This window comes from Zalophus californianus, chromosome 4 (assembly GCF_009762305.2).
Source record: "Zalophus californianus isolate mZalCal1 chromosome 4, mZalCal1.pri.v2, whole genome shotgun sequence".
NCBI lineage: Eukaryota > Metazoa > Chordata > Mammalia > Carnivora > Otariidae > Zalophus > Zalophus californianus.
In genome coordinates, this window is record NC_045598.1 from 41177885 (window position 1) to 41196909 (window position 19025).

At 38.0% G+C, this 19025-nt stretch overlaps 1 protein-coding gene across 4 annotated transcripts in view; it reads left to right on the top strand.

The window, feature by feature from the left end:
* OSBPL9 (oxysterol binding protein like 9) overlaps positions 1–19025 on the top strand; it is a 176468-nt gene that overhangs the window by 16523 nt on the left and 140920 nt on the right. For all 4 annotated transcript variants that reach the window (XM_027610399.2, XM_027610410.2, XM_027610418.2 and 1 more), the window contains exon 2: positions 17228–17278. In XM_027610399.2, the coding sequence (XP_027466200.1) occupies positions 17228–17278 (51 nt within the window). The remainder of the gene's footprint in view (positions 1–17227; positions 17279–19025) is intronic.

Below are 19025 nucleotides of genomic sequence, written 5' to 3' on the forward strand. Positions count from 1 at the left end.
GAAAATCTTTGAAGGAGGACTTAACCAGATTTATAGTAACTGTGGAAGAAATTCATGGCCATTGTATTTACTATTATAAAACTAGTATTCCAGTTTATTAATTCATAATAAGAAATATAACTCTTGAGACTTGTATGCATACTTAGGCTTTCTGATTAGTACATTAGTGCATATACTCTCTGAACGCAAGCTGTATGGGATGCCAGATTTCTAAGCAGAAGCAGACCGAAGGGATTTACGTGTTAGGGATACTTAATGGCATCTGACACTGATATCATTATGCAGTATCTGCATATTAGAGATACACGTATTATGAGAACTGAAAAGGTCTAATCTTTCGGTCAGAAAAACTTTTCTTCTGGCCTTCTGGTTCTTGCTCTGGCCATCTTACTCTAGTTCTGTTACTATTAATACTTTCTGATACTTAGTATAATTAGTCATAATTAGTATAATGACCTCCAGGCTGTTATAGCTCTTAAAGATGATCTTGTATATATTTTAGTTCTGATGTATGTCTTTTCTTTAAAGGAAGGCAGCTATCTTCCCAGGATCTTAGACCCCTAATATTACTGTCACCTTGTGTACTGATTCAATATACTTTCCTAAGGCTTTATCTGTAGTATAAATAGACACTAAATCTTTTGCCGGACATGAGGCCTTCTATAGTGGGGGATGGGTGGGAGATGAGGGAGTTATCTATGATAACTTGAGGTATGAATGAGGGGAAATTTTTCCACTGTTGTGGGCCTGTAGCTCCTTAAAGTTTTTATTGGTGTAGATTTCCAGTAGCATGATGTCATTTTGGTCTTGAGTGTCCAGAAGACCTTAGCTGGTGAAGGCTCTCTGGTACATTAAATACTATCAGGATGGTTTAAGGATTTCGTGCTCTCCAAATAGAAAGGAGACTACAGGAATGGGTGTTACTGCTGTCATTTTCTATTTTGTAATTGCTGTTGTAAGCAGTGTTATCTGTGTGGAATTCTGGCAAGTATTGCTTATTTATTTACTTTTGTTGAGATATAATTACATCCAGTAAAAAACCCCACAGATTTCAAGTGTACAGTTAGGTGAGTTTTGACATTTGTTTATACCGTTTTTACCAGTATCCCAAAATATAGAGCATATCTGTCATCCTGCAGAATTCCTTCCTGTCTCATTCCTGTCCATTTCATGCCCTAGAGTCAGCCTCTTGTGATTTCTATCTTTATAGATTAGTTTTGCCTAGCAGGTTGACCACCTGTGTTCCAGGATTATATGGCCCAAGGTGCAACACTGACTATGAGTGCAACCTAATATGCTGTTGGGAGTAAAGTAACATATGACTTAATACCGAGGCAGTGTTTACATTTATGCTAAAAGGAGAGAGACCATTTTGACATATGTTCACAGGTACTCTACCATAATGTATTAAATGTTTATTCTTTGCAAAGGTATAGCAGGGGTGTTGGGTGGGGGAGGGCAGAGGATGAATCAGAAACCCTGCCCTCTAAGAGAAGCAATGAGGCATGTAAATACATTATTTTCATACAAGATAGAAGTAATATGTGCTTTAAGGAAGGTAAGATGGGGTGCTATGTGTTAAAAAGTTCAGAAGGAGACCTCACTTTTAGCTGTGAGTGATTCAGAGCATGTCAGATGAGACTCTTACTTGATCTTTTTAATACAAATTTAGTTTATTTCAAGCAAAGTAAAATTAACATTCAAATAAGAAGTTAAGTGTCTTTAACAGGTTTAGGGAGGCATTCTTTGCTTTATAAAAGGATTGTAGAATTAGTTTAAATGGCAAACTAATCTTCTCCTATGAATTTTGAATATGCTTGTGCAAAACTTTTCCAGGCTCATTTGCTTTGTGAAGCAAATGGATTTACTAGTTCATAGTTACATTTACAATTAAACAGGTTTTTTTTTTTTTTTTAAAGATTTTATTTATTCATGAGAGACAGAGGGGGAGAGAGAGAAGCAGAGGGAGAAGCAGGCTCCCAAGGAGCAGGGAGCCTGATGCGGGACTCATCCCAGGACCCTGGGATCATGACCTGAGCCGAAGGCAGACGCTTAACCATCTGAGCCACCCAGGCGCCCAGAATTAAACAGGTTTTGATTGATGACACTATATAGCATTGTGAGTTAGCTAATTCATTAAGATACTTTTGAGTACTTAGTATAGGTGGAATATGCTGAACTAATTTTTTAAAAGCTTATAGCCCTGTTGGAGGTACAATTAAGTAGTTATAATAAAGATAAAACTAAGTGGTAACTTTTGTGCTAAGTTTTATTTGATTTAGTGCTTACATAACATTATTGGGGATTTTTATTTCTCTTTAATTGTTTTATGGTAATATTTTTAACCGTAATTGTAAAAAATTTGTTTAAAAGAGATGTAAAGGCATCAGAAATGGGAAAAAAAGTTTCCCGTTTTACTCAGAATTGTCGAACAGCCTAAATTGGGAATGAATGGGCATATTTTGAGTGAATTATGTTTGTTGAATGAGTAGGGTGCCAGGGAGAGGAGGCTGGGGCTATTAATTTTTTTTTTTAAGATTTTTTTTATTTATTTGGTTGGGGGGAGCTAGAGGGCGAGCAGAGGGGAGGGGCAGAAGGAGAGGGAGAAGGAAACTCCACGTTGAGCAGGGAGTCAATCCAGGACCCTGAGATCTCGACTGACTGGAGCCAAAGGCAAGATGAGCCCCCCAGGCAGCCCCTGGGGCTATTCATTTAAAGACTATTTTAGAGAGACAGAGAGAGAGGGAGGGGACAAAGAGCAGAGGGGGATGGTGAGAGGGGGAGGGAAAGAATTTCAAGCAGACTGCACTGAGCACAGAGGCTGAGGTGGGGCTCGATTCCAGGACTCCAAGATCACAACCTGAGCCAAAACCAAGAGTCAGACTCTCATCTGACTGAGCCAGACACTCAGTTGACTGAGCCACCTAGGTGAGTTGGAGCTGTTCATTTAGCAGACATTTATCTAATACCTTGCAGGTCCTAGGCATCAGTTAGGTTCTGTAAGATAGGGTGGGGATAATGATAATACAAAGATAATCAAACCCACTGGTTGACAAGGAAAATAGATGTAAACAATTATAATACAATATAATAACTAGTGCAATAGCAACACCCATAAATTGAATCGAATGGAATAAACTGTACCTGAGCATAGGAGCTGTATTGGGAAGGAGTCCACAAACGAAGTGTGTGAGCATGAAGGAGGAAAAATTATGATTTGTTTTATTGCTTGTTTTTTGTAGGGGCTACATATTATTACTAGAGCAGATTGGGGTGTGTGTGGGGGGGGGACTGAGCTGATGGTAGGAGACATACCTAAAAATATGGTCTAAAGGGCATAGGGTTAGCCTAGGTTCAGAGAAAATGATTGTGTGTCTCCTGCTATATTTAAGGTAGAAGTGAGGAAGAAGCATGAATCTTGTGCCTTTTATATGCCAGATGTTATACTAAGTGACTTACCTGTTTTAACTCAGCACTTGGCAATGATCCTTTGAACGTAAGGCATAGATCAGCTCTGGGAACTTGTCACTTAGTCAAGGGCACACTACTATCAAGTTGGCAGGGCTGGAATTCAAAACCTTATCTCTTTCACGCTACAGCCCGTATTACTTCATTAAACTGTACTGCCTATAGAACAACATAAGTTATATATCTCTGGATATGCTTAATGTAATTTTTTTCTACAAATGGTACTTCCTTTTTTTTAAAAAGCACATATATGCTTGAGGGATTGAAATTATTTTGTACATTTTAAAGAGAGATTTCATGTGTCTATAGCCTTGGAAGCCTAAATGGAGAATATTTTGAGCTGTTCTTAATTTAAATTACTTTGAAACGTATGTAGCCATCCCTTCCAAAGATGTGGTACACTGAAGTTCAGATAAAGTAATAAAATATATCCAGAATGTAACAATTAAGAGGCCCCGCTAGACTGCATTAACCCCTTTTTGAGAAGCAATTGTACATTATTTAAGACCGACTTTCAGCTCAGTAATTCTCACTGTCCTTAAAATAACCTTTTTGTAAGGATTTAAGAAATGGACAGAACAGGCAATCTGTAGATTAAGATTTTGTGCTGTTCTCTTGAGAACACAGGTCATTATTGTCACAGCACTCTGGTTTGAGGGCTTTTTGTTTGTGTGTTTCCTAGTACTCATTTCACAACCAATTTCAGATCCTGTGTTCTATAACAATTTTTGTGTGATTCTGTAAATCTCAGATAAAAGAAAAACAACTCCCCCTTTCCCCTGCGGGCTGATAGACCAGAAGGTTTATTTAAAAATAAAATTCAGTAGCATCCCTCGGTGATTATTGACCTGTCCACAAAGCATTTTAAAGCAACTTGAGGTTGAAATTACATTATTTTCTATTTAACTGTTCAATGGTGTCTTCATTGATAACTGCCTGATGAAGTGCTGAGATTATAATCACACAGTGATTTATATCTAAAGTAAAGTCCATTTACTTTTAACTAGCATATAGATAATATAATAATGTATTTTTTATTATTTTATGTATTTTCCCTAAAGTGATCATTGGGAGAGTGTGTATGTGTGTGTTGGGGGGAGGGAGTGGTGGATGTGATCAGTGTTTGGAGTGAGAGAGATAATATGTATCTCTGTGGATACAGTTGTCCCTCACATTAAGTGAACCTAAAAAAGTTATATTCTGGAATAGTCTGTGTAATTAATTTTGTCAGTGTAAATTCTTCTTCCTGATAAACCTTTGTGACCCTTTAAAAAATTTACTACCATGTGAAAAGGAAGACTTTCTGGTTTTGTTTTGTTTTGTTTTTTAATTTTATTTATTTGACAGAGACAGAGAGGGAACACAAGCAGGGGGAGTGGGAGAGGGAGAAGCAGGCTTCCCGTGGAGCAGGGAGCCCGATGTGGGGCTCCATCCCAGGACCCTGGGACCATGACCTGAGCCGAAGGCAGAGGCTTAACAACTGAGCCACCCAGGCGCCTCTCTTCACAGGGTTCTTTATTCTACAGTCAACGAAAGTTTCTTTTGGTTGCTTTAACCCCAGCCTAGATTTCTTAGCAGAGGCATATGAATGTGCTGATTATATCTCCCAACTGTTTTATTATCAAAACAGGTGGGGTTTAGGCTCTGTTCCTTGACTTCCTGGGAGCCCCAGTCAATGCCAAGATAAAGATCTAAGTGTCAAGCAGGTATGAAGATGGTAGTGGAAAGGACAAAGCTTCTTTTCCTTTGAGACAGGCTTGACAGGCTTAGTAACAGACAAAAAGCTATGAAATTTAATTTGTACTGGGGCAACTTATTTAACAGCTTTATTTTAGTTTTCTCGCCAACATAACCAAAATAATAATGGAAGTTTTGGATTACCTGTTGAGACATAGTATATAAGGTTATAGGCTATCTTTATTGAAACTGAAAATGGCTATTTGCATTTATGTATATCCTTCCTGTCATCCGTTCAACAAATATTTTTGAGTCTTTTACTGTATATTAGACTGTTTTCTTAAAATTTATAGGCTAGCAGGAATGATGAACTTTAAGTAATTTCAGAATTGTTTAATTATTATTTAAGTACTTTGTGTTTTTTTAATTTCATTTTTATTTTATTTTATTTTTTTCAGAGTTTAGAGGGATTTTTTATTTCCTTGATTAACATGATTTCCCAGGTTGTTGCATCCAGGACATAGCGGCAATCTCAGCCTTAAACTTTGTTTCTGCTCCTACCCTGGAACCCCAGGCAGCATGGAGAGGGTCTAACCCCTGCCCAACCACCCTATTGTAAGGAAACCCCATAAATTTCATTTTTATTTTATCCTGAATGCACACATGAGGAATTCTGGGTTAGAGACAGGGTTCATAATCATAAGTGTATCAGCCTGCTTCCACCCTAATCCTTACCCCTAGGGCAGTGCTGTAAGAACCACGTCAGTTGTCCTACACATATAGCCAAGTGGCTGTAGGTGAAGGATGAGGAAAAATAATTCTTCTCTGCTTTTGAAGAGTAAAGAGGCAACTGGCTCTCTCTTCTGAAAAGGATCACCTTAGAAAGGTAATAAGCCTAAATCCCAACTCTAGCCCCTTACTTGCATATCTAACTTGGTATGCAAGTAAAATCTTCCTGGAGCCAGATAGCCTTGTGGGTCTCTGCTTTTACAATCTAGATGCCTTTTCCATTTCTGAGGCTTCCCTTTCTCTCTCTCCTCTCTTTCTCTTCCTTCCCTCCCTCCCTCCCTCCCTCTCTCTTTCCTTTTTTTTTAGATTTTATTTATTTGAGAGAGAGAGAGAAACTGCAAGCAGGGGGGAGGGGCAGAGGGAGAGAGAGAAGCAGGCTCCTGGCTGAGCAGGGAGCCCCTACATGGGGCTGGATCCTAGGACCCTGGGATCATGACCTGAGCCAAAAGCAGCCAATTAACAACTGAGCCATCCAGGCACCCCCCCTTCCTCCTTCTCTCTCCCTTTTTCTTTCCCTCCCTCCCTTCCTTCCTTCCTTCTTTTCCTGTAAATACCTAGGGAGATGCCTGCTACCCTCTTCCTGGCACCTTGTGTTCTTAGCCTACGGGCTTACTCCAGGCTTTTGACCTTTCAACTTTCTTTGGGAAATAAAAAGAAGTTTTATTATCCTTTCAGATAGGGAAAACAACAGGTTAGATTTTGTGGGATGTTGAAATGTTGGAGAACTCTAGGGCTTTTTTACAGTGACACTGAGAAATCCCAGGGAAATTTAATTTCTCCAGCATACTATGAAGGAAGAGGGTATTATAAGAGAATATTATGTGAGCGGTGGGTAATCTAGTCTAGGGGTTCCTGTAAAGCTTTTCTTTGTAGGGACTTGAGGGATGAATAGGAATTATCCAGTTAATGAAGTGAAGGTAGATGAGTGCAAGCACTTCAGGCAACGGGAACAATATATGTAAAAGGCCTAAGGTAGGAAGGCATTTGACTGGTTCAGGGAATAAAGGTCAGTGTGTCTGGGGCACAGGGATAATGGGGGCTTTAGAGGTAGACTGGGACCAGAACAAACAGGGTCTCTGGAGGGTAAATGAAGAAATTTGGATTTTATCCTAAGAGCAATGTAGAGCCTTGAAATCTTTTTTTTTTTTTTTTTGCTTGTTTGTTTTGTTTTTAATCAAGGTAGTGACCTGCTCAGGTTTATGTTTTGAAAAGATTCTTCTGGCTCCTATATGGAGGAGGATTGGAGGAGAGGAGAAGTAGATAGAAGTTAGAAAGTGATGCAGCATAGGGGACGGATTATGGAGGTCTGCATTAGGGTGGTTATAGTGGAGATGAAGTGAAATGGAAGGATTTGAGAGATTTTTAGGAGACAGAAATGGGGAGTACTTTGGATGGATGAAAGGAATTGAGAGAGAAAATCATGAGTTGGTTACAGACATGTTGAGTTTGAAATGCCTGTGAGACAGCCGAGTGGAAATGTGCTGAGGGAGTATGCATGGTGGGAGAATGGAGAAAATTTGAAATAGCCCTTGCTGAGAATGAATGGGAGAACAAGCTTACTAATGAATCATTTCTACTACTCCTTTTGCCTGAAACTTTCCCCCCAGATTTTTTACTTTAGAGGCTTTTCTCATTCAAATCTCAGTGCGGATATCACTCCTCTAAGAGTCTTACCAAACCATCTCCGTTAAGGTAGAACCCCTCTTCCCACAACAAGTTTCTGATCATCACTCAGCTTTATTTTCTTAACATTTATCACTGGCTGAAATTATCTTGTTAATTTGGTTTTCTTAGGAGAAGTATCTATTCAAATCCTTTACTCATTTTTTTTTTTAAGATTTTATTTATTTGACACAGAGCGAGAGAGACAGAGAACAAACACAAGCAGGGGGAAACGGCAGGCAGGGGGGAATCAGGCTCCCTGCTGAGCAAGGAGCCCGATGTAGGGCTCCATCCCAGAACCCTGGGATCATGACCTGGGCTGCCTTAACCAACTGAACCACCCAGGCACCCCTCCTTTACTCATTTTTAAGTTGAGTTGTCTTTATTTTTGAATTGTAAGAGTTCTTCATGTATTCTGGATACTAGTCCCTTACCAGATGTAGAATTTGTAAATATGTTCTTCCAATTTGTGTTTTGTTTTTTTTTTTACTTTCTTGATAGTGTCCTTTGAAAAGCATAAATGTTTCAAGTTTGATGTTCAGTTTATTTTTCTTTTGTTGCTTGTGGTTTTGGTGTCCTAAGAAACCATTGCATAATCCACAGTCACAAGGAATTATACCTGTGTTTTCTTCTAAGAGTTCATTGTTTTAGCTTATTATTAATAGTTTAATGGTTTTATATGGTAAGGGTAGGGGTCCAACTTTATTCTTTTGCATGGGGGTATATCCAGTTGTCTTAGTACTCTTTGTTAGAAAGATTATTCTTTCCCGCATTGGATGATCTTGGCATCCTTGTCAAAAATCAATTGACCATAGCTGTATGAATTTATTTCTAGATCTATTTCAGTTCTATTTCATTGTTCTAATTACTGTCTTTGTTACTGTAGCTTTTTATTCTGATACTGGAAGTGTGAGTCCTCCAACTTTGTTTTTGTTTTATTGAAGATTATTTTGGCTATTCTGGGATCAGTTTGTCAATTTCTGCAAAAAACAGTTGGGATTTTGATAGGGATTATATGAAATCTATAAGTCAATTTGGGGAATATTGCCATTGTAACAATATTAAGTCTTCCACTTCATGAACATGAGATATTTTTCCATTTATTTAGGTCTTTGATTTCTTCCAACAGTGCTTTGCAGTTTTCATTGTACAAGCCTTGTACTTCTGAAAATTAAATTTATTACTAAGTATTTAAATTCTTTTTGATATTATAAATAGAATTGTTTTTTCATTTCATTTTTAGATTTTTTTGTTCCAAGAGTATAGAAACACAATTGATTTTGGGGGCATCTAGGTGGTGCAGTTGATTGAGCATCTGACTCTTGGTTTCACTTCAGGTTGTGATCTCTCAGATTGTGGGATCGAGTCGTGCATTGGGCTCTGTGCTCAGTCCAGAGTCTGCTTAAGATTCTTCTCCCTCTGCCCCTCCCACCCTTGCTCTCTCTCTCTGTCTCTCTGTTTCTCTCTTTCTCAAATAAATAAATAAATCTTAAAAAAGAAAAAAGAAAGGAAACACAATTGATTTTTTATATATTGGTCTTGTGGTCTGAAAACTTGAACTCATTTATTACCTCTAATAGGGTTTTGGTGGATTCCTTAAGATTTTTTATATATAGGTTCTGTCATCTTCAAATAATTTTATTTCTTCCTTTCCAATCTGGATGTCTTTTCTTTTTCTTATCTAATTTTCCCAGTTAGAACCTCCAGTATAATGTTGAATAGAAGTGGTGAGAGAGGACATCCTTGCCTTGTTCCTGCTGTTAGGTGTAAAGCTTTTAGTCTGTTACCATTAAGTATGATATTAGCTGTGGGTTTTCATAGATGTCTTTCTATGAAATAGAATAGTTACCTTCTAGTCCTTGAGTGATTTTATCATGAAAGAATGTTGGATTTTGTCAAGTGCTTTTCCTGTTTTTGAGATGATCATGTGATTTTTGTTCCTTATTTTGTTAAAATGGTATATTATATTGATTGATTTTCATATGTTGACCCAACCTTGCATTCTTGGAATAAATCCCACTTGGTCATTGTCTCAGTATGTTTGGGTTGCTATAACAAAAATACCATGGACTGGGTAGATTATAAACAACAGAAATTATTTCTCACAGTTTTAGAGGCTAGGAAAGTCCAAGATCAAGGCACTGGTAGATTCAGAGTCTCGTGAGGACCTTCTTAGATGACCATCTTTTTCACTGTAACCTCATATGGTGGAAGGGGCAAGGGAGCTCTCTTAGGCTTTTTTCTTTTTTTTTTTTTTAAATAAGGGCACTAATCCCATTCATGAGGTCTTTTCTAAAGGCTTTATCTCCTGATACCATCGTCTTGAGGGTTAGGATTTCAGTATATGAATTTGAAGGCAGGGGAGGGGGGACACACAAATTTAGACCATAAATAGTTAAGCTGTATAATCCTTTTTTACATGTTGCTGGATTTGGTTTGCTAGTATTTTGTCGAGGATTTTTTTCATCTTTATTTACAGTAGATGTTGGTGTTTTCTTGTGATATTTTTGTCTGGTTTTGGTTCCAGAATCATACTTGCTTCATAGAAAAAGTTGGGGAGTGTTCCTTCTTTTAAAATTTTGGATGAGTAGGAAAGGCTGTTGTTAATTCTTTAAGCATTTGATAGAATTTATCAGTGAAGCCATCTGGGCCTAGGCTTTTCTTTGTGAGACGTTTTTTGATCACTAATTCAGTCTCTTTACTTGTTATAGGCCTATTCAGGTGTTTTAGTCTTTAGTTGTGACAGTTTGTTCTGAATTTGTCTATTTCATCTAGATTATTTAATTTGTTGGTCATCATGTTACCTTAGAATCCTTTTTGTTTCTGTAAGGTTGTTAGTAATGTCTCTTCTTTTATTCCTGATTTTAGTAATTTGAGTCCTGTTTTTTCCTTGGTTAGTAAAACTAAAGTTTTGTCCATTTTGTTGATCTTTTTCAAGGAACCAAGGTTTGCTTTCATTGATTTTTCTATTTTCTAATTTCATTTATTTTTGCTTATTATCTTATAATCTTTATTCCTTTCTTATGCTTGCTTTAGGTTTAGTTGCCCTACATTGTGTAGTTGCTTAAGGTACAAAGTTAGGTTATTGATTTCAGATCTTTTTTTTAATGTAGGCTTTTACAGTTATAAATTTCTAAGAATTGCTTTCACTATCTCCTGAAAGTTTTGGTGTGTTGTTTTCATTTTCACATTGCACATATTTTCTAATTTCCTTTCTGATTTTTTTTCTTTGACCCATTGGTTATTTAGGAGTGTGTCATTTAATTTCCACATATTTTGAATTTCCCAAATTTCCTTTTGTTATAGAGCTGATTTTAACACATCATGATTAAAGAACATACTTTGGGGGCGCCTGGGTGGCTCAGTTGTTAAGCATCTGCCTTCAGCTCAGGTCATGATCCCAGGGTCCTGGGATTGAGCCCTGCATCGGGCACCCTGCTCAGCGGGAAGCCTGCTTCTCCCTCTCCTGCTCCCCCACTGCTTGTGTTCTCTCTCTCTCACTGTGTGTCTCTCTCTGTCAAATAAATAAATAAAATCTTTAAAAAAAAAAAAAGTAAAAAAATAAAGAACATACTTTGTATTGTTCCCATCCTTTCAAATTTATTGAGGCTTGTTTTATGGCCTAACCTGGTCTATCCTGGAGAATGTTCCATGTGCACTTGGAAAGAATGTTTTCAAAGAGTTTCCTTTTGACTTTAGTTTTATTTATTTATTTTTAGTACTCTCTATACCCAACATGGGGCTTGAACTCATAACCCCAAGATCAAGAGTCACATGCTCTTTTGGCTGAGCCAGCCAGATGCCCTGCAGATAGTTTCCTATTTTATTTTATTTTATTATTTTAATTTAATTTTATTTTTTCTATTCTATTCTATTTTTTTAAATATTTTATTTATTTATTTGACAGAGAGAGACACAGCAAGAGAGGGAACACAAGCAGGGGGAGAGGGAGAAGTAGACTTCCTGCCAGGCAGGGAGCCCCATGCGGGGCTCAATCCCAGCACCCTGGGATCATGACCTAAGCCGAAGGCAGACGCCTAACGGCTGAGCCACCCAGGCACCCCAGTAGTTTCCTTTTAAAGGCACAATATGTTGCATATATTGTTTCCATTCGTAGTCCACTGGCCATTATATAGATAAATAGCCTATACCTAGCTGAAAGGGAGGCTGGGAATGTAATATCCAACAGGAGAGCCATGTGTTCAGTTAAAACTTGGGGTGGATGATTTTATTACTTAAAGAAGGAGAGAGGAGAATGGATATTGGGGGAATGTAATCTATTACAGGCAGTATTATATTGTATTTGTGGTAATTTACTTTGAAACTTTAATATGAATTTAATCTGAATCAATACCTTGGGGTTAGCTGATTAGCCTAGGATTATTAAAAATAATTTTTTTAAAGATTTTTCTATTTTGAGAGAACACGCACAAGGATGGGAGGGGCAGAGGGAGAAGGAGAGAGAATCTCAAGCGGACTCAGCGCTGAGTAAGGAACTGGATGTGGGTTCTATCTCCCCACCCTGAGATGACCTGAGCCAAAATCAAGAGTTGGACACTTAATTGACTGTGCCACTCAGGTGCCCCTTAAAAATAATTTTTGATTGCATGGCCCTTGTGTTAATAAATATGAGAAATCAGCAGATGCAACCACAAAACCCAAATATCTTCACTAGTCCTGGAGTCCTTTAGGGAGTAGAACATATCAGCTGTGTATCTCCCCACTTCATGGGGGATCCTCATCCAGCCTAAAAGATTTTAACATCCATTTCAGAATGATCCTTTCTTGAGGTGCTTGGCCTTGTACCTGGAGGCAGAAAGAGGGATCTCATCTAAGTTATAGGTTATTGGTTTTTTTTTTTTAAGATTTTATTTATTTGAGAGTGAGCGTGTGCATGAGTGGGGAGGAGAGGGAGAGGGAGAGGAAGAAGCAGACTCCCCACTGAGCAGGGAGTCTGATGGAGGGATCAATCCCAGGACCCTGAGATCATGACCTGAGCCAAAGATAGACGCTTAACGACTAAGCCACTCAGGTGCCCCGCATCTAAGTTATAGGTTGCGTGACTCTTCAGCCTGCTAAAAATTTGTTTTAAGGTCTCGGAACATTGGTAAAATAACACCCGGGAGGAAGATTACTGGAGTGGGGTTGCTGGCCCTGCCTTTTTCTCATTAGCAGAAGCTACTTGTATTCATTTAAAAAAAAAAAAACCCCTGATATTCACTGAGTGGCATTTGCTTAGGCTGTCAACGCCCTGCTGATTGCTCTCCAGGGTGTAGCTGGACACTGGCAGCTAGGACTTTCCACCTCTCATCTCTCATCTCACTGTGTAGGCTTTATGTATTGCTTTCTTCATGTAGAAGGCACATGTCTCATGGCACCTACACCTCATAGCTTCAAGAACAGATGGGAAGAGCTCTTTCTTCAGCTCCAGTAGAAAAATTTCCTGGGAAAGGACTCTATTCTGCCTTGTGGGGTAGTGGACACCACCCCTTCAGCACTCACTGTGCTTGAGGGACTTAATCACACCAGCTTCCCTTAAGCTGCATATTAGAGCTGAGTGGAGCCAGAATGAGAGGACCCTGTGCCATTGTGGAAGAGGATTCCAGGCTAACAGAGCAGCCTGTGGTCTGGAGGAATGATTTGCAGGGCACCCATTCCAAATTGTGCCTGCTGTGTCAAACTCTGCTACATTTTACATGTGTAATGTTGAATACTTACTTGATCTCCCTGGTATCACTTTCATTTATAATATGTGAATAATTCTTACCATGTCAAGTCTTGCGAGGTTTACTGTATCTAAAGTGCTTGTCACACAGAGAGCATCAGTAAGTATGAATCTACTGTTCGCTGCTGCTATTGCTATTAATGTCACCATTGTTCTTTTGCCCAAGTCCTCATAACAGTGTTACTTTTTCTAAAACACACCTTTGAGAATGTTATTACCCTCCTAAAAAACAATCCTCAGTAGCTCTCCATTAACTATTGAATAAAGTTTGATTTCCTTAATTACTCAATATTTTTTCAGACTCTTCAGGATCTGGATCCCATATCTCCTTTTCAGCCTCATCTCTCTCCATGTTCTTTGCACTCTGTGCTTGGGTCTATAAATCTACTCTCCTTCTATGAATAGTTTGTATGTAGAGTTTTCTGTATCTGTGTCTTGGCTGGTGGTGTTCCTTTGGATTGGATTGCCCTCTTCTTCCTACCTCCCCTCTTTTCTTATTAGAACCTTTTTTTTTTTTTAAGTCCCAGATTGAAACTTGAAACCTGGTCACTTCAGTATTGTATTCCCTGATCTTTTTCCACAGCAGGGGGTCTTCTGTAGCTCAGGGTGCTTTGTGCCTATATTCATGTAATTTTTCATTGTATTACAGTTGTTTATATGCTAGTCTTTTTTTTTTCTGGACCTTTTAAAGAATCTAGGCCAATTTTGTAGGGTATTCCGCATTCTGGACTTGTTTGATTGTTTTGTAGTTATATTTGTTTTAATTATTTTCACATTCTTTCAGTGTTTTCTAATTCATAACCCTAGGTACAATCACTGGGGCCTGTCTTACTCTTTTCCTGTTCACTATAACCATATTTTTTTAAAAGTGGAAGAGGAATTAAGGATGAATATGTTGGTTCTTACCTTGATTTGTATTCTCTCATTGGGTATTTTCAAATCTAATTAGTATTTTCATGTATGCCTTGACACTTTTGAAGATAAGTCTAGGGTATGGTAAAGGGCTATTAAATGCTTAGAGAATGTTTTTGTTAACTGTGTTTTTGCTAACTGTATTGTTAGTAAAGAACTCTTATGACTGTGCTTGGTAGTGAGAATTTTTTAACAAAATGTATGCATCCTTGTATATTAAGTGGAATAAAGAAGACTGTCTTCTGTCCCTTAATAGTAATCATTTTTGAACATGAATTCCTATGGCTTGGTACTTTTTTTAAGAATCAACTTTGATTGGGCGCCTGGGTGGCTCAGATGGTTAAGCGTCTGCCTTCGGCTCAGGTCATGATCCCAGGGTCCTGGGATCGAGTCCCGCATCGGGCTCCCTGCTCCGCGGGAAGCCTGCTTCTCCCTCTGCTTCTCTCTCTCTCTCTCCCTCCCTCTGTCTCTCATGAATAAATAAATAAAATCTTAAAAAAAAAAAAGTTAGTTCCTAATATTATAAAAAAAAAAAAAAAAAAAGAATCAACTTTGATTTATCATTGTAATATTGTTACATTTATAAGTTTAGAATCAATGAAAAAATGGTGTAAGATATATTCATAGAAAGTACTGCAGGCAATGAAAGGGATAAGGCAGATCTTTATATACAGACATACAAATATCCCTAAGAAATATTTATTTTTTTCCAGTTTTATTGAGATATAATTGATTATAACATTGTATAAGTTTAAGGTATACAGTGCGATGATTTGATATGCGTATATATTGCAAAATGATAACCACAGTAAGTTTAGTTAACATAATCCATTACCTCCCATAGTTAACCTTTTTTTTTTTTTATGGTGAGGACTTTTTAAGGTCTCTGTTAGTAACTTTCAAGTATACAATATAGTATTGTTAATTATAGAAAATGCTGTGCTTTAAATCCTGTATAGTCATAATTGGAAGTTTGCCTGTGGCTCAGTACAGTGGATGTAGGGCATTCGTGGCTTAAAGTGGGACAGTTTTCTTTAAAACATAATTTCATGATGTTGGCTTATTTTACTTCTTTCTTGCATAAGGGAGTACAGAAAAATATCAGTTGTTGAGGTATTAAATATTTTTAAAACTTTGATTATATTTGAGGATTCACTTTATTACACAAGACTAAATTTAATTTTAGGAATATTTACTGAATATCAACATAAGGCTTATTATGCAGAACATAGCCTTTGCTCAGCCCCTTCCAGTAAGGGAGACTTACAGGGTAAGCAGCATTTTATTAGTAAATATTTTTTGAGCATCTAATGTGTGCCAGACACTGTACTGAAGCATAAGTCAGATAGAATTCCTACTCCCTAGGGAATGTGCAGTGTTGTGGGTGAGTTAGACAAGTAAACTAGTCATTATAGCACAAGGTGGTACATGCCGTGACAGGAACATACGGGAGATCTGGGAGAAGAATGGAAATCCATCTCACAGGTAAGGTAAGATGTTGATGAGTGATAGCAAGGCAGAAAATCAGGGTCAAGGACATTCCAAGCTGAGGAACATTGGATGAGAAATCTCAGAGGCAAAAAAATGTGATGCATTTGGGGAATTGAAAAGAGATAAAGCAGTGTTTCTCAAAATGTGGTCCTCCATCTGCCTGAGTCATAATCATCTGGGAGTGAATCTTAACTTCTGGGTGATTCTTAGCCCTCTAGGTAACTCTCAAACTCTCTAAAATATGAGAAACACTGAACTTGGGCGCCTGGGTGGCTCAGTCATTAAGCATCTGCCTTTGGCCCGGGTCTTGATCCCAGGGTCCTGGGATTGAGTTCTGTGTGGGGCTCCCTGCTCAGCGGGGGGTCTGCTTCTCCCTCTCCCTCTGCTCCCCCCCCCACTTCTGCTCTTGCTCTCTCTGAAATAAATAAATCTTAAAAAAAAAAAAAAAAGAAACACTGAGCTAGAGTTAAGGGGCATGAGAAGGAATTAAAATTAGTATAATATATACTATTATTAAAGGCACACAATTCTATGATTAGGTTTATTTGTATAGACTATAAAAGGTTTTCATTTTATTTTATTTTTTTATAGTTGATATTCAATATTATATTAGTTTCAGGTGTACAACATAGTGATTCAACATTTATATACACACCTCAGTGCTCATCACAATGAGTATAGTTACCATCTGTTACCATACAAAGTTATTACAGTATTATTCAGTATGTTCTCTATGCTGTACTTTTCATCGCCATGACTTATTTATTTTATAACTGGAAGTTTATATTTCTTAATCCCCTTCACCTATTTTTTCCATCCCCCCAACCTCCTCCCCTCTGGCAACTACTAGTTCTCTGTATTTATGAGTCTGTTTCTGTTTGTTTTATTTTTTAGATTCCACATATAAATGAAATGATAGGGTATTTTGTCTTTCCCTGTCTGACTTATTTCACTTAGCGTGATACCCCCTAGGTCCATCCATGTTGTCACAAATGGCGAGATTTCATTCTTTGTTATGGCTGAGTAGTATTCCATTGTGTGTATGTGTGTGTATACACACACACTGTATCTTCTTTACCCATTCATCTATTGATGTACACTTAGCTTGGTTCCATTTCTTGGCTATTGTACGTAATGCAATAAACACAGGGATGCATGTATCTTTTCTAATTAGTGTTTTCATTTTCTTTGGGAAAATAACCTAGAAGTGGAATTACTGGATTGTATGGTATTTATATTTTTAATTTTTTGAGGAACCTCCTGTTTTCCATAGTGGCTGCACTAATTTACATTTCCACCAACAATGCACCAACATCCACACCACCAGTTTAAAACATATGCTAATTTCTAGCTTTAAGTGATTTTGGGGGGTTGGAGGGGGATGGGGGATATGGATGAAGAATGAGGAATATTACTACTGTAATTTTTCTCTCTTTATCCCCAGATGATTCCAAAAATAGTCTGTTAATTTTTTATTCATTGAATGTTTTTGTTTTCTTTTAGTCCAAGGACAAAATGATGAGAGGCTCTCGCAGAGGATGTGTTAGACTCAGGGTGAGTATTCATTTTTATGAAAACCAATTTTGATGGAATCATGGAGGTCTAAATTTAGTTTTCTCAATTAATTGTTGGGACGGGCAACCGAGGCTCAGAAAAAAAACGATTTTTCCATTGTAACTGCTAGCCAGTGCTGGAACCAGGACTAGAACTCCGTTCTTTTAGTCAATGTTTTAATGTATGCATGACTTAATGCAGCTACTGATTTTTTCCTTTCACCTCTATTTTACAGTCAGGGACCAGGGCTAGAAATTAAATGAGTTATAGTGTTGGTAATAGAGGAAACAGTAGAAATAACTCTGAAAAATCCCTACTTTATAGTTGCTTTGTTTTTCCTATTCAACACTATTTAATAAGGGTCTATGTAGCAGTGATGTCCAATAGAAATATAACGTGAGCCACATATATAATTTAAAATTTTGTTGTAGCCACATTTAAAAAGGAAAAGAAGAGGGGCATCTGGGTGGCTCAAGTGGTTAAGCGACTGCCTTCGGCTCAGATCAGGATCCCAGCGCCCCGGGATCAAGTCCCGCTTTGGCATCCCTGCTCAGCAGGGAGTCTGCTTCTCCCTCTGACCCTTTCCCCTCTCATGCTGTGTTTCACGCTCTCTCAAACAAATAAATAAAATATTTAAAAATAAAAAGAAAAAAACAGGTGAAGTTAATTTTAATATATTTTGTTTAGGCCAGTGTATCCAGAATATTATTATTTCAACATGTAATCAATGAACAATTATTAATGAGATATTTATTTATTTATTTGAGAGAGAGAGCACAAGCAGGGGGAGTGGGAGAGGGAGAAGCAGGCTCCTTGCTGAGCAGGGAGCCAATGTGGGACTCGATCCCAGGACGCTGGGATCATGACCTCAGCTGAAGGCAGACGCTTAACCGACTGAGCCACCCAGGCGCCCTACATTATTTTTTTTATATTAAGTCTTCAAAATCCAGTGTGTCTTTTATACTTACGGCATATCTCAGTTCAGACTGGCTGTACATCAGGTGCCCAGTAACCACGTAAGGCTAATAGTAGCTCACTGGACAGTGCAGGCTTATAGCTTCACACTGCTTTTAATTGCTCGTTCAGTTTCCATCATTGTCCAAATTGCTGAAGGAAAGAAAAAGTACATGGTTCGGGGTACAATTTCCATTATATCTATCACGTGGTCTCTCCTCCTGGCAAACAGCCCCTGTCCCCCCCTTTTAAAAATATTTTATTTATTAGAGAGAGAGAGCATGCACGAGCAGGGGGGAGGGGCAGAGGGAAAGGGAGAAGCAGGCTCTCTGCTGACCAGGGAGCTGGATGTGGGGCTTGATCCCAGGACCCTGAGATCATGAGCTTAAGGTACATGATTAACTGGCTGAGCCACCCAGGTTCCCCTAACTTCTGACATTTTAATTATAATGTGTTTTGGTGTGGATCTCTTTGGGTTCCTCTTACTTAGGATTCTCTGTACTTTCTGGACATACTCCATTATATCTAAAGATGAGTCTACCTTTATCATAATTAGGTTGATCAGCTTCTAGTAGTCTTGTCTTCTGGCTCCTGTTATTTTCTTTCCGCCATCTTTTTTCTGCGTGTTTACTTTTGAAGATGTGAATATATTCGGTAAACATATTATTGCCTTTATTAACAGTAACTAATTGGCAGAAATGGGAAATAACTGAGAAAGAAACCAAATTCTTTTTTTTTTTCCAATTTATTGAAACGAAAAAAAAAAAAAAACGCAAAACAGTGAACATTTCTC